Source organism: Ranitomeya imitator, chromosome 2 (assembly GCF_032444005.1).
Source record: "Ranitomeya imitator isolate aRanImi1 chromosome 2, aRanImi1.pri, whole genome shotgun sequence".
NCBI classification, from domain to species: Eukaryota; Metazoa; Chordata; class Amphibia; order Anura; family Dendrobatidae; genus Ranitomeya; species Ranitomeya imitator.
The window spans coordinates 23,217,958-23,233,278 of record NC_091283.1 but is presented as its reverse complement, the minus strand read 5'-3'; the positions used below and the strand labels follow the sequence as shown (position 1 = coordinate 23,233,278).

The window sequence follows — 15,321 nt, the reverse complement described above, 5'->3', positions numbered from 1 at the left end:
CGGACCGCCCATCCTTCCCCCCGGGGGTATAATAGTGATCGGACCGCCCATCCTTCCCCCCGGGGGTATAATAGTGATCGGACCGCCCATCCTTCCCCCCGGGGGTATAATAGTGATCGGAGCACCCATCCTTCCCCCCGGGGGTATAATAGTGATCGGACCGCCCATCCTTCCCCCCGGGGGTATAATAGTGATCGGACCGCCCACCTTTCCCCCCAGGGGTATGACGAGTGATCAGTCCCCAGGGGTATAATAAAGATCGGACTGCCCACCCTTCCCCCCAGGGGTATGACGAGTGATCAGCCCACCCACCCTTCCCCCCAGCGGTATAATAAAAATCGGACCGCCCACCCTTCCCCCCAGGGGTATGACGAGTGACCGGACCTCATTCACAATTGGAATATTTTATTTGTTTTCACACTTAGAATGTACAAAAAAGAAAAACAAAGTCCATTTGTCCATGATGAGCAGAGCGAGGGTGGAGTCAGCACAGCGGGGGAGGTCTGGGGGCGTGTACACAGGATGGAATGTGGTCACGTGACAGGAGGCGGAGTCACTCCAGAGACTGAAGCATCAGCAGCTGTTTGAGAACCTTGGTTTGGCTCGTTTCCCGAATCTCACCGGCCAGAAACATCTCGTCCACCACCGTGTACACCTGGGGGGAGGGGAGAGCACGTGAGGCGGGGGCCGAGCATGTGAGGCGGGAGCTGAGCATGTCAGGCGGGGGCCGAGCAGAAACTGGGCGGAACAGAGACGTATGGACTCACCTTATAGAAGTTAAAGACTAGATCCAACTCACAGACATTGTGGAAGTATTCATTCAGCACCTAGGAAACAAGATGGAGGAAAGGAGTCACCAAAGCGTCACCAACAGAGAAATACAAGATGGAGGATGAAGACAATCACTGAGGCTCCGCCCCCGACAGAGGGATACAAGATGGAGGATGAAGCAGGAAACTGAGGCTCCGCCCCCAAGTACAAAAATACAAGATGGAGGATGAAGCAGGACACTGAGGCTCCGCCCCCGAGTACAAGAATACAAGATGGAGGATGAAGCAAGTCACTGAGGCTCCGCCCCCGAGTACAAGAATACAAGATGGAGGATGAAGCAGGACACTGAGGCTCCACCCCCGAGTACAAGAATACAAGATGGAGGATGAAGCAAGTCACTGAGGCTCCGCCCCCGAGTACAAGAATACAAGATGGAGGATGAAGCAAGTCACTGAGGTTCCGCCCCCAAGTACAAGAATACAAGATGGAGGATGAAGCAAGTCACTGAGGCTCCGCCCCCAAGTACAAGAATACAAGATGGAGGATGAAGCAATTCACTGAGGCTCCGCCCCCAAGTACAAGAATACAAGATGGAGGATGAAGCAAGTCACTGAGGCTCCGCCCCCAAGTACAAGAATACAAGATGGAGGATGAAACAATTCACTGAGGTTCCGCCCCCAAGTACAAGAATACAAGATGGAGGATGAAGCAAGTCACTGAGGCTCCGCCCCCAAGTACAAGAATACAAGATGGAGGATGAAGTAATTCACTGAGGCTCCGCCCCCGAGTACAAGAATACAAGATTGAGGATGAAGCAGGACACTGAGGCTCCGCCCTCGAGTACAAGAATACAAGATGGAGGATGAAGCAATTCACTGAGGCTCCGCCCCTACAAGAATACAAGATGGAGGATGAAGCAGGACACTGAGGCTCCGCCCTCGAGTACAAGATGGAGGATGAAGCAGGACACTGAGGCTCCGCCCTCGAGTACAAGATGGAGGATGAAGCAATTCCCTGAGGCTCCGCCCCTACAAGAATACAAGATGGAGGATGAAGCAGGACACTGAGGCTCCGCCCTCGAGTACAAGATGGAGGATGAAGCAATTCACTGAGGCTCCGCCCTTACAAGAATACAAGATGGAGGATGAAGCAGGACAGTGAGGCTCCGCCCCCGAGTACAAGAATACAAGATGGAGGATGAAGCAGGACACTGAGGCTCCGCCCCCGAGTACAAGAATACAACATGGAGGATGAAGCAGGACACTGAGGCTCCGCCCCTGAGTACAAGAATACAAGATGGAGGATGAAGCAATTCACTGAGGCTCCGCCCCTACAAGAATACAAGATGGAGGATGAAGCAGGACAGTGAGGCTCCGCCCCTGAGTACAAGAATACAAGATGGAGGATGAAGCAGGACACTGAGGCTCCGCCCTCGAGTACAAGATGGAGGATGAAGCAATTCACTGAGGCTCCGCCCCTACAAAAATACAAGATGGAGGATGAAGCAGGACAGTGAGGCTCCGCCCCCGAGTACAAGAATACAACATGGAGGATGAAGCAGGACAGTGAGGCTCCGCCCCCGAGTACAAGAATACAAGATGGAGGATGAAGCAGGACACCGAGGCTCGGCCCCCGAGTACAAGAATACAAGATGGAGGATGAAGCAGGACACTGAGGCTCTGCCCCCGAGTACAAGAATACAAGATGGAGGATGAAGCAGGTCAGTGAGGCTCCGCCCCCGAGCACAAGATGGAGGATGAAGCAGGACACCGAGGCTCCGCCCCCGAGCACAAGATGGAGGATGAAGCAGGACACCGAGGCTCCGCCCCCGAGCACAAGATGGAGGATGAAGCAGGACACCGAGGCTCCGCCCCCGAGCACAAGATGGAGGATGAAGCAGGACACCGAGGCTCCGCCCCCGAGCACAAGATGGAGGATGAAGCAGGACACCGAGGCTCCGCCCCCGAGCACAAGATGGAGGATGAAGCAGGACACCGAGGCTCCGCCCCAAACATCTTACCTCTACAAAGTTGTGGATGGCTTCCAGGTAGGCCAGGTTGTTGTCGGTCACGTCCACGCAGATACAGAAGTAGAGGCCGGCGTAGCGCCGGTAAATAATCTTAAAATTCCTAAACTGGAGGGGAAAAAAGGGAGAAATGTCAAAATGGCGGCGACAGAGAAGATAAGAAGATGAGGAGCGGCAGCATCTCTACACACAGGAGTGACGGCCGCCCCCCCAGCGCACAGATGGGTCCACGCCGTGCACTTACCTCCACAAAGTTTGTGTGCTTGGCGTCACGGACCGTCACCACGGCGTGAACCTCCTCTATCAGCTTCTGCTTCTCATCGTCATCAAACTGCATGTACCACTTGGCCAGGCGGGTCTTACCGGCGCGATTCTGGATAAGGATGAAGCGGATCTGCAGGAAGAGGACGGACAGGAAAATAACCAAAATGTCATCTAGAGGCACAGCGCTGTGCAAAAGTGTTAGGCAGGTGGTAAAGCTTCATATATAGCAGTGATAAATAATCATCAACTGACAAATGCAAAGTGACTAACGAAAAATGTAAGATCCATCAGCACCTGGGGAGCGCCTGCCACCCCCCCATCAGCAGCACCTGGGGAGCTTCCGTCACCCCCCCCCCCACCATCAGCACCTGGGGAGCGCCTGCCACCCCCCATCAGCAGCACCTGGGGAGCGTCCGTCACCCCCCCCCACCATCAGCACCTGGGGAGCGCCTGCCACCCCCCGCCATCAGCACCTGGGGAATGCCTGCCACCCCCCGCCATCAGCACCTGGGGAATGCCTGCCACCCCCCGCCATCAGCACCTGGGGAATGCCTGCCACCCCCCTCCATCAGCACCTGGGGAGCGTCCGTCACCCCCCCTCCCCCACCAACAGCACCTGGGGAGCGTCCGTCACCCCCCACCATCAGCACCTGGGGAATGCCTGCCACCCCCCGCCATCAGCACCTGGGGAATGCCTGCCACCCCCCGCCATCAGCACCTGGGGAGCGTCCGTCACCCCCCCTCCCCCACCAACAGCACCTGGGGAGCGTCCGTCACCCCCCACCATCAGCACCTGGGGAACATCCATCACCCCCCCTCATCAGCAACTGGGGAACGCCCGTCACCCCCCATCATCAGCACCTGGGGAACGCCCGTCACCCCCCCATCATCAGCACCTGGGGAACGCCTGTCACCCCCCATCATCAGTACCTGGGGAACGCCTGTCACCCCCCCATCATCAGCACCTGGGGAACGCCCGTCACCCCCCCCATCATCAGCACCTGGGGAACGCCTGTCACCCCCCATCATCAGTACCTGGGGAACGCCCGTCACCCCCCTCACCATCAGCTCCTGGGGAGCACCTGCCACCTCCTGCCATCAGCACCTGGGGAGCGTCCGTCACCCCCCCACCATCAGCCCCTGGGGAACGACAATCACCCTCCCGCCATCAGTAGATGGGGAGCGTCCGTCACCCCCCATCATCAGCACCTGGGGAGCGCCCATCACCCCCCATCATCAGCACCTGGGGAGCGCCCATCACCCCCCATCATCAGCACCTGGGGAGCGCCCATCACCCCCCATCATCAGCACCTGGGGAGCGCCCATCACCCCCCATCATCAGCACCTGGGGAGCGCCCATCACCCCCCATCATCAGCACCTGGGGAGCGCCCATCACCCCCCATCATCAGCACCTGGGGAATGCCCGTCACCCCCCATCATCAGCACCTGGGGAACGCCTGTCACCCCCCCATCATCAGTACCTGGGGAACGCCTGTCACCCCCCCATCAGCACCTGGGGAACGCCCGTCACCCCCCCATCATCAGCACCTGGGGAACGCCTGTCACCCCCCATCATCAGTACCTGGGGAACGCCCGTCACCCCCCTCACCATCAGCTCCTGGGGAGCACCTGCCACCTCCTGCCATCAGCACCTGGGGAGCGTCCGTCACCCCCCCCACCATCAGCCCCTGGGGAGCACCTGCCACCTCCTGCCATCAGCACCTGGGGAGCGTCCGTCACCCCCCCACCATCAGCCCCTGGGGAACGACAATCACCCTCCCGCCATCAGTAGATGGGGAGCGCCCATCACCCCCCATCATCAGCACCTGGGGAATGCCCATCACCCCCCATCATCAGCACCTGGGGAGCGCCCATCACCCCCCATCATCAGCACCTGGGGAGCGCCCATCACCCCCCATCATCAGCACCTGGGGAGCGCCCATCACCCCCCATCATCAGCACCTGGGGAATGCCCATCACCCCCCATCATCAGCACCTGGGGAGCGCCCATCACCCCCCCCCCCCCCCCGCCCGCCATCAGCATCTGGGGAGCGCCCATCACCCCCGCCATCAGTACCTGGGGAACGCCCGTCACCCCCCGCCATCAGCCCCTGGTGAGCGCCCATCACCCCCTGCCATCAGCACCTGGTGAGCGCCCATCACCCCCTGCCATCAGCACCTGGTGAACGCCCGTCACCCCCCGCCATCAGCCCCTGGGGAACGCCCATCACCCCCTGCCATTAGCACCTGGGGAGCGCCCGTCACCCCCCGCCATCAGCACCTGGGGAACGCCCGTCACCCCCCGCCATCAGCACCTGGGGAGCGCCCATCACCCCCCATCATCAGCACCTGGGGAGCGCCCATCACCCCCCATCATCAGCACCTGGGGAGCGCCCGTCACCCCCCATCAGCATCTGGTGAGCGCCCATCACCCCCTGCCATCAGCACCTGGTGAGCGCCCATCACCCCCTGCCATCAGCACCTGGGGAGCGCCCGTCACCCCCCGCCATCAGCACCTGGTGAACGCCCGTCACCCCCCGCCATCAGCCCCTGGGGAACGCCCATCACCCCCTGCCATTAGCACCTGGGGAGCGCCCGTCACCCCCCGCCATCAGCACCTGGGGAACGCCCGTCACCCCCCGCCATCAGCACCTGGGGAGCGCCCATCACCCCCCATCATCAGCACCTGGGGAGCGCCCATCACCCCCCATCATCAGCACCTGGGGAGCGCCCGTCACCCCCCATCAGCATCTGGTGAGCGCCCATCACCCCCTGCCATCAGCACCTGGTGAGCGCCCATCACCCCCTGCCATCAGCACCTGGGGAGCGCCCATCACCCCCTGCCATCAGCACCTGGGGAGCGCCCGTCACCCCCCGCCATCAGCACCTGGGGAACGCCCGTCACCCCCCGCCATCAGCACCTGGGGAACGCCCGTCACCCCCCGCCATCAGCCCCTGGTGAGCGCCCGTCACCCCCTGCCATCAGCACCTGGTGAGCGCCCGTCACCCCCCGCCATCAGCCCCTGGGGAACGCCCATCACCACCAGGGGAGTGCCCGTCACCCCCAGCACCTGGGGAGCGCCCGTCACCCCCCGCCATCAGCACCTGGGGAGCGCCTGTCACCCCCCGCCATCAGCACCTGGGGAGCGCCCATCATCCCCCATCATCAGCACCTGGGGAGCGCCCATCACCCTCCATCATCAGCACCTGGAGAGCGCTCGTCACCCCCCGCCATCAGCACCTGGGGAGCGCCCGTCACCCCCCGTCATCAGCACCTGGGGAGCGCCCGTCACCCCCCGCCATCAGCACCAGTGGAGCGCCCGTCACCCCCCGCCATCAGCACCAGCGGAGCGCCCGCCACCCCCCGCCATCAGCACCAGCGGAGCGCCCGCCACCCCCCGCCATCAGCACCAGTGGAGCGCCCGTCACCCCCCGCCATCAGCACCAGTGGAGCGCCCGTCACCCCCCGCCATCAGCACCAGCGGAGCGCCCGCCACCCCCCGCCATCAGCACCAGCGGAGCGCCCGCCACCCCCCGCCATCAGCACCAGCGGAGCGCCCGCCACCCCCCGCCATCAGCACCAGTGGAGCGCCCGTCACCCCCACCATCAGCACCAGTAGAGCGCCCGTCACCCCCGCCATCAGCACCTGATGTGTTTCTCCATTCACATTACATTTTAAGGGTAACAAGTGGTTCAGTGGTCAGCACTACACGAGGGCTCAGTGGTCAGCACTACACGAGGGCTCAGTGGTCAGCACTACACGAGGGCTCAGTGGTCAGCACAGCAGCGCTGGAGTTCGGGGTTCAAATCCCACCAAGACAACATCTGTGAAGAGTTTGTATGTCCTCCCTGTGTTTGGGTGGGTTTCCTCCGGGTTCTCCGGTTTCTTCCCACATTACAAAGACTGATCTGGATTCCTGACTGTGAGCCCCAATGGGGACAGCGATGATTTCTATATAACGTTGTGAAAATACCGCAGTTGGACAAGTGAGTAAAGAAGTAATAAAATAAAGAAAATAAACTATTCTCACTTCTAGTTTTTTAAACTTCTTTGCAGCATTCTCTCCAGAGACTAAACTTCGGATATACTACGATATATAGAGGTAGTAAAGGTGATGTCTACATCATATACATTGGATAAAAAAGTCTACACACCTTTGATAAAATGTCAGGTGTTTGTTATAAAAAAAAAATAATAATCCAAAGAGGAATCATTTCCACCTGCCGACAATCTGTGAAAATCCATAGGAAAAAATAATAATTTTGAGATGCCAAAACTAACAAGTGCACAAGTGTACACACCCTCTTATATTGGGGGTGGGGGGCTGTGCTCAGAATCAGCCAATCACATTTCCTCTCCTGTTACGCAGTAGTCAGCGCTCGGCCGCCGTCATATACAGCAGTTTTGCGTAACCCAGAGAAAGTGTCGCTGTTCTAAGAGGATTTTCCTGACATTCTCTGCTCTGTAAACAGCTGACAACACAGCAAAGAATCTCAGTGCGAAACGTTACGGTTAGAAGGTACAAAGACATTATCAGGGCATCAGCACAACAATGACCCCAGTGACCTCCAAAACACCAAAAGATGTCAATTCTCAATGTCCGAGCCCAGAACTAAACCCAAGTGACCATCTGTGGTGCCCTCAAGAGGGCGCCGTACACAGGAGATGTCCCCGCAATCTGTGGTGACCTGAAGAGGGCGCTGTACACAGGAGATGTCCCCGCAATCTGTGGTGACCTGAAGAGGACGCTGTACACAGGAGATGTCCCCGCAATCTGTGGTGACCTGAAGAGGACGCTGTACACAGGAGATGTCCCCGCAATCTGTGGTGTCCTGAAGAGGGCGCTGTACACAGGAGATGTCCCCGCCATCTGCGGTGACCTGAAGAGGACGCTGTACACAGGAGATGTCCCCGCAATCTGTGGTGACCTGAAGAGGGTGCTGTACACAGGAGATGTCCCCGCCATCTGCGGTGACCTGAAGAGGGCGCTGTACACAGGAGATGTCCCGCAATCTGTGGTGACCTGAAGAGGGCGCTGTACACAGGAGATGCCCCCGCAATCTGTGGTGACCTGAAGAGGGCGCTGTACACAGAAGATGTCCCCGCCATCTGCGGTGACCTGAAGAGGACGCTGTACACAGGAGATGTCCTCACAATCTGTGGTGACCTGAAGAGGACGCTGTACACAGGAGATGTCCCGCAATCTGTGGTGCCCTGAAGAGGGCGCTGTACACAGGAGTTGTCCCCGCAATCTGTGGTGACCTGAAGAGGGCGCTGTACACAGGAGATGTCCCCGCCATCTGCGGTGACCTGAAGAGGGCGCTGTACACAGGAGATGTCCCGCAATCTGTGGTGACCTGAAGAGGGTGCTGTACACAGGAGATGTCCCCGCAATCTGTGGTGACCTGAAGAGGGCGCTGTACACAGGAGATGTCCCCACAATCTGTGGTGACCTGAAGAGGGCGCTGTACACAGGAGATGTCCCCGCAATCTGTGGTGACCTGAAGAGGGCGCTGTACACAGGAGATGTCCCCACAATCTGTGGTGTCCTGAAGAGGGCGCTGTACACAGGAGATGTCCCCGCAATCTGTGGTGTCCTGAAGAGGGCGCTGTACACAGGAGTTGTCCCCGCAATCTGTGGTGACCTGAAGAGGGCGCTGTACACAGGAGATGTCCCGCAATCTGTGGTGCCCTGAAGAGGGCGCTGTACACAGGAGATGTCCCGCAATCTGTGGTGCCCTGAAGAGGGCGCTGTACACAGGAGATGTCCCATTTATCTGACAGACATGGGGCGACTGTAAGGAGGAGCAGAGATCGGCAATGCAATTCTACATGTGCCACACTGAGAGACCCCGACCCCAAAACACTGAATTATGTAACAAATTAAAAAAAACACATCAGCAAAGGCGACGTTCAGACGACGCGCTTTTGCTGCGAACAAACAAAAAATAGCATTTTACTTTCATCGTAAAGTGAATGCAATTTCTGAATTCTATCGCACATGTTGCATTTTTTTCATGCAGATTTGAAGTCGTTTCATATCTGCAGCGCAAATTATTTCAGAATAATTTAAACCAACTTTAACTGATCATGGAAAAAAATGTAGAGGAGCGGAGGGGCCGTACACCATATACAGAGGTAGCGGAGGGGCCACACACCATATACAGAGGTAGCGGAGGGGCCACACACCATATACAGAGGTAGCGGAGGGGCCACATACCATATACAGAGGTAGCGGAGGGGCCGCACACCATATACGGAGGTAGCAGAGGGGCCACACACCATATACAGAGGTAGCGGAGGGGCCGCACACCATATACAGAGGTAGTGGAGGGGCCACACACCATATACGGAGGTAGCGGAGGGGCCATACACCATATATAGAGGTAGCAGAGGGGCCATACACCATATACAGAGGTAGCGGAGGGGCCACACACCATATACAGAGGTAGCGGAGGGGCCACACACCATATACGGAGGTAGCGGAGGGGCCACACACACCATATACAGAGGTAGCGGAGGGGCCACATACCATATACAGAGGTAGCGGAGGGGCCGCACACCATATACGGAGGTAGCAGAGGGGCCACACACCATATACAGAGGTAGCGGAGGGGCCATACACCATATATAGAGGTAGCAGAGGGGCCATACACCATATACAGAGGTAGCGGAGGGGCCACACACCATATACAGAGGTAGCGGAGGGGCCACACACCATATACGGAGGTAGCGGAGGGGCCACACACACCATATACAGAGGTAGCGGAGGGGCCGCACACCATATACAGAGGTAGCGGAGGGGCCGCACACCATATACAGAGGTAGCGGAGGGGCCGTACACCATATACAGAGGTAGCGGAGGGGCCGCACACCATATACAGAGGTAGCGGAGGGGCCGCACACCATATACAGAGGTAGCGGAGGGGCCACACACCATATACAGAGGTAGCGGAGGGGCCGTACACCATATACAGAGGTAGCAGAGGGGCCATACACCATATACAGAGGTAGCAGAGGGGCCACACACCATATACAGAGGTAGCGGAGGGGCCGCACACCATATACAGAGGTAGCGGAGGGGCCACACACCATATACAGAGGTAGCGGAGGGGCCGCACACCATATACAGAGGTAGCGGAGGGCCGTACACCATATACAGAGGTAGCGGAGGGGCCGTACACCATATACAGAGGTAGCGGAGGGGCCATATACGGAGGTAGCGGAGGGTCCGTACACCATATACAGAGGTAGCAGAGGGGCCACACACCATATACAGAGGTAGCGGAGGGGCCGCACACCATATACAGAGGTAGCGGAGGGGCCACACACCATATACAGAGGTAGCGGAGGGGCCGCACACCATATACAGAGGTAGCGGAGGGCCGTACACCATATACAGAGGTAGCGGAGGGGCCGTACACCATATACAGAGGTAGCGGAGGGGCCATATACAGAGGTAGCGGAGGGTCCGTACACCATATACAGAGGAAGTGGGGGGGGGGTCGCACACCATATACAGAGGTAGCAGAGGGGCCGTACACCATATACAGAGGTAGCGAGGGGCCGTACACCATATACAGAGGTAGCGGGGGGGCCGTACACCATATACAGAGGTAGCGGAGGGGCCATACACCATATACAGAGGTTGCGGGGGGGGCCGTACACCATATACAGAGGTAGCGGAGGGGCCGTACACCATATACAGAGGTAGCGAAGGGGCCGCACACCATATACAGAGGTAGCGGAGGGGCCGCACACCATATACAGAGGTAGCGGAGGGGCCGCACACCATATACAGAGGTAGCGGAGGGGCCACACACCATATACAGAGGTAGCGGAGGGCCGTACACCATATACAGAGGTAGCGGAGGGGCCATATACGGAGGTAGCGGAGGGTCCGTACACCATATACAGAGGAAGTGGGGGGGGGGGGGTCGCACACCATATACAGAGGTAGCAGAGGGGCCGTACACCATATACAGAGGTAGCGAGGGGCCGTACACCATATACAGAGGTAGCGGGGGGGCCGTACACCATATACAGAGGTTGCGGGGGGGGGGGGGGGGGGCGTACACAATATACAGAGGTAGCGGAGGGGCCGTACACCATATACAGAGGTAGCGGAGGGGCCGTACACCATATACAGAGGTAGCAGAGGGGCCGTACACCATATACAGAGGTAGCGGAGGGGCCGTACACCATATACAGAGGTAGCGGAGGGGCCGTACACCATATACAGAGGTAGCGGAGGGGCCGTACACCATATACAGAGGTAGCGGAGGGGCCGTACACCATATACAGAGGTAGCGGAGGGGCCGTACACCATATACAGAGGTAGCGGAGGGGCCGTACACCATATACAGAGGTAGCGGAGGGGCCGTACACCATATACAGAGGTAGCGGAGGGGCCGTACACCATATACAGAGGTAGCGGAGGGGCCGTACACCATATACAGAGGTAGCGGAGGGGCCGCACACCATATACAGAGGTAGCGGAGGGGCCGTACACCATATACAGAGGTAGCGGAGGGGCCGTACACCATATACAGAGGTAGCGGAGGGGCCGTACACCATATACAGAGGTAGCGGAGGGGCCGTACACCATATACAGAGGTAGCGGAGGGGCCGTACACCATATACAGAGGTAGCGGAGGGGCCGTACACCATATACAGAGGTAGCGGAGGGGCCGTACACCATATACAGAGGTAGCGGAGGGGCCGTACACCATATACAGAGGTAGCGGAGGGGCCGTACACCATATACAGAGGTAGTGGAGGGGCTGTACACCATATACAGAGGTAGCGGAGGGGCCACATACCATATACAGAGGTAGCGGAGGGGCCGCACACCATATACGGAGGTAGCAGAGGGGCCACACACCATATACAGAGGTAGCGGAGGGGCCATACACCATATATAGAGGTAGCAGAGGGGCCATACACCATATACAGAGGTAGCGGAGGGGCCACACACCATATACAGAGGTAGCGGAGGGGCCACACACCATATACGGAGGTAGCGGAGGGGCCACACACACCATATACAGAGGTAGCGGAGGGGCCGCACACCATATACAGAGGTAGCGGAGGGGCCGCACACCATATACAGAGGTAGCGGAGGGGCCGTACACCATATACAGAGGTAGCGGAGGGGCCGCACACCATATACAGAGGTAGCGGAGGGGCCGCACACCATATACAGAGGTAGCGGAGGGGCCACACACCATATACAGAGGTAGCGGAGGGGCCGTACACCATATACAGAGGTAGCAGAGGGGCCATACACCATATACAGAGGTAGCAGAGGGGCCACACACCATATACAGAGGTAGCGGAGGGGCCGCACACCATATACAGAGGTAGCGGAGGGGCCACACACCATATACAGAGGTAGCGGAGGGGCCGCACACCATATACAGAGGTAGCGGAGGGCCGTACACCATATACAGAGGTAGCGGAGGGGCCGTACACCATATACAGAGGTAGCGGAGGGGCCATATACGGAGGTAGCGGAGGGTCCGTACACCATATACAGAGGTAGCAGAGGGGCCACACACCATATACAGAGGTAGCGGAGGGGCCGCACACCATATACAGAGGTAGCGGAGGGGCCACACACCATATACAGAGGTAGCGGAGGGGCCGCACACCATATACAGAGGTAGCGGAGGGCCGTACACCATATACAGAGGTAGCGGAGGGGCCGTACACCATATACAGAGGTAGCGGAGGGGCCATATACAGAGGTAGCGGAGGGTCCGTACACCATATACAGAGGAAGTGGGGGGGGGGGTCGCACACCATATACAGAGGTAGCAGAGGGGCCGTACACCATATACAGAGGTAGCGAGGGGCCGTACACCATATACAGAGGTAGCGGGGGGGCCGTACACCATATACAGAGGTAGCGGAGGGGCCATACACCATATACAGAGGTTGCGGGGGGGGCCGTACACCATATACAGAGGTAGCGGAGGGGCCGTACACCATATACAGAGGTAGCGAAGGGGCCGCACACCATATACAGAGGTAGCGGAGGGGCCGCACACCATATACAGAGGTAGCGGAGGGGCCGCACACCATATACAGAGGTAGCGGAGGGGCCACACACCATATACAGAGGTAGCGGAGGGCCGTACACCATATACAGAGGTAGCGGAGGGGCCATATACGGAGGTAGCGGAGGGTCCGTACACCATATACAGAGGAAGTGGGGGGGGGGGGGTCGCACACCATATACAGAGGTAGCAGAGGGGCCGTACACCATATACAGAGGTAGCGAGGGGCCGTACACCATATACAGAGGTAGCGGGGGGGCCGTACACCATATACAGAGGTTGCGGGGGGGGGGGGGGGCGTACACAATATACAGAGGTAGCGGAGGGGCCGTACACCATATACAGAGGTAGCGGAGGGGCCGTACACCATATACAGAGGTAGCAGAGGGGCCGTACACCATATACAGAGGTAGCGGAGGGGCCGTACACCATATACAGAGGTAGCGGAGGGGCCGTACACCATATACAGAGGTAGCGGAGGGGCCGTACACCATATACAGAGGTAGCGGAGGGGCCGTACACCATATACAGAGGTAGCGGAGGGGCCGTACACCATATACAGAGGTAGCGGAGGGGCCGTACACCATATACAGAGGTAGCGGAGGGGCCGTACACCATATACAGAGGTAGCGGAGGGGCCGTACACCATATACAGAGGTAGCGGAGGGGCCGTACACCATATACAGAGGTAGCGGAGGGGCCGTACACCATATACAGAGGTAGCGGAGGGGCCGTACACCATATACAGAGGTAGCGGAGGGGCCGTACACCATATACAGAGGTAGCGGAGGGGCCGTACACCATATACAGAGGTAGCGGAGGGGCCGTACACCATATACAGAGGTAGCGGAGGGGCCGTACACCATATACAGAGGTAGCGGAGGGGCCGTACACCATATACAGAGGTAGCGGAGGGGCCGTACACCATATACAGAGGTAGCGGAGGGGCCGTACACCATATACAGAGGTAGCGGAGGGGCCGTACACCATATACAGAGGTAGCGGAGGGGCCGTACACCATATACAGAGGTAGCGGAGGGGCCGTACACCATATACAGAGGTAGCGGAGGGGCCATACACCATATACAGAGGTAGCGGAGGGGCCGTACACCATATACAGAGGTAGTGGAGGGGCTGTACACCATATACAGAGGTAGTGGAGGGGCCGTACACCATATACAGAGGTAGCGGAGGGGCCGTACACCATATACAGAGGTAGCGGAGGGGCCGTACACCATATATAGAGGTAGCAGAGGGGCCATACACCATATACAGAGGTAGCGGAGGGGCCATACACCATATACAGAGGTAGCGGAGGGGCCGTACACCATATACAGAGGTAGCGGAGGGGCCGTACACCATATACAGAGGTAGCGGGGGGGCTGTACACCATATACAGAGGTAGCGGGGGGGGGGTCATATACGGAGGTATCGGGGGGTGCACACGTTCTACAGGGGGATGCAGACACTATGTGGGGTGGTAGACTCTGTGTGTGACCCCGGGATGTCTGGATCTATGGAGCCGCTGTAGGGGATGCCCTGTCCTCATACACAGAGATGCCGCCTGTCACTATGACACGCAGCGGACACTACAGGCGATGTGAGCGCAGTACCGGCGGCCGCGGGTTATCACACAGTAACGTTACGATGAATGATCCCGGTGCCCGCTCCTCACCATGTCGCTGCCTCTCCCTTTCTTCCTTTCCTGTCACCCGCTCCGGATTTCCACTAAAACTACAATTCCCATACTGCAGTGCGGTTATACCAGGAAGTGACGTCAGAGTGTGGCTATAAGTGCGAAGCTGCTGAGCGGCCAGCAGGGGGAGCAGCGCTAGATAAGGTGTGATAGATGTGTGATGATGTAGTCACAGTATATACTGTAGAATCATATCAGTTACCGTCCCATCACCCATACATTGTGCGATATCGTCACCGTCACCCGTATATTGTGCGATACCGTCACCCGTATATTGTGCGATATCGTCACCCGTATATTGTGCGATATCGTCACCGTCACCCGTATATTGTGCGATATCGTCACCGTCACCCGTATATTGTGCGATATCGTCACCGTCACCCGTATATTGTGCAATATCGTCACCGTCACCCGTATATTGTGCGATATCGTCACCGTCACCCGTATATTGTGCGATATCGTCACCGTCACCCGTATATTGTGCGATATCGTCACCGTCA

General features: G+C 58.2%; 1 protein-coding gene across 1 annotated transcript; it reads right to left on the bottom strand.

The window, feature by feature from the left end:
- Positions 1-388: 388 nt before the first annotated feature.
- AP2S1 (adaptor related protein complex 2 subunit sigma 1) lies at positions 389-14,897 on the bottom strand. Its single transcript, XM_069746137.1, has 5 exons — positions 14,801-14,897; positions 3,042-3,191; positions 2,792-2,905; positions 768-827; positions 389-655 (listed from the first exon to the last, which is right to left on the bottom strand). The coding sequence occupies exons 1-5, from the start codon at positions 14,801-14,803 to the stop codon at positions 554-556; spliced, it is 429 nt and encodes a 142-aa protein (XP_069602238.1). The 5' UTR covers positions 14,804-14,897; the 3' UTR covers positions 389-553.
- Between the last annotated feature and the right edge of the window lie 424 nt (positions 14,898-15,321).

Excerpts from the sequence above, each read along its gene's own strand:
- AP2S1 (XM_069746137.1), bottom strand. Across the intron at positions 828-2,791 it reads CCATCCACAACTTTGTAGAG|GTGCTGAATGAATACTTCCA; the intron begins GTAAGATGTTTG and ends CTTGTTTCCTAG. Across the intron at positions 656-767 it reads TAGTCTTTAACTTCTATAAG|GTGTACACGGTGGTGGACGA; the intron begins GTGAGTCCATAC and ends CCCTCCCCCCAG.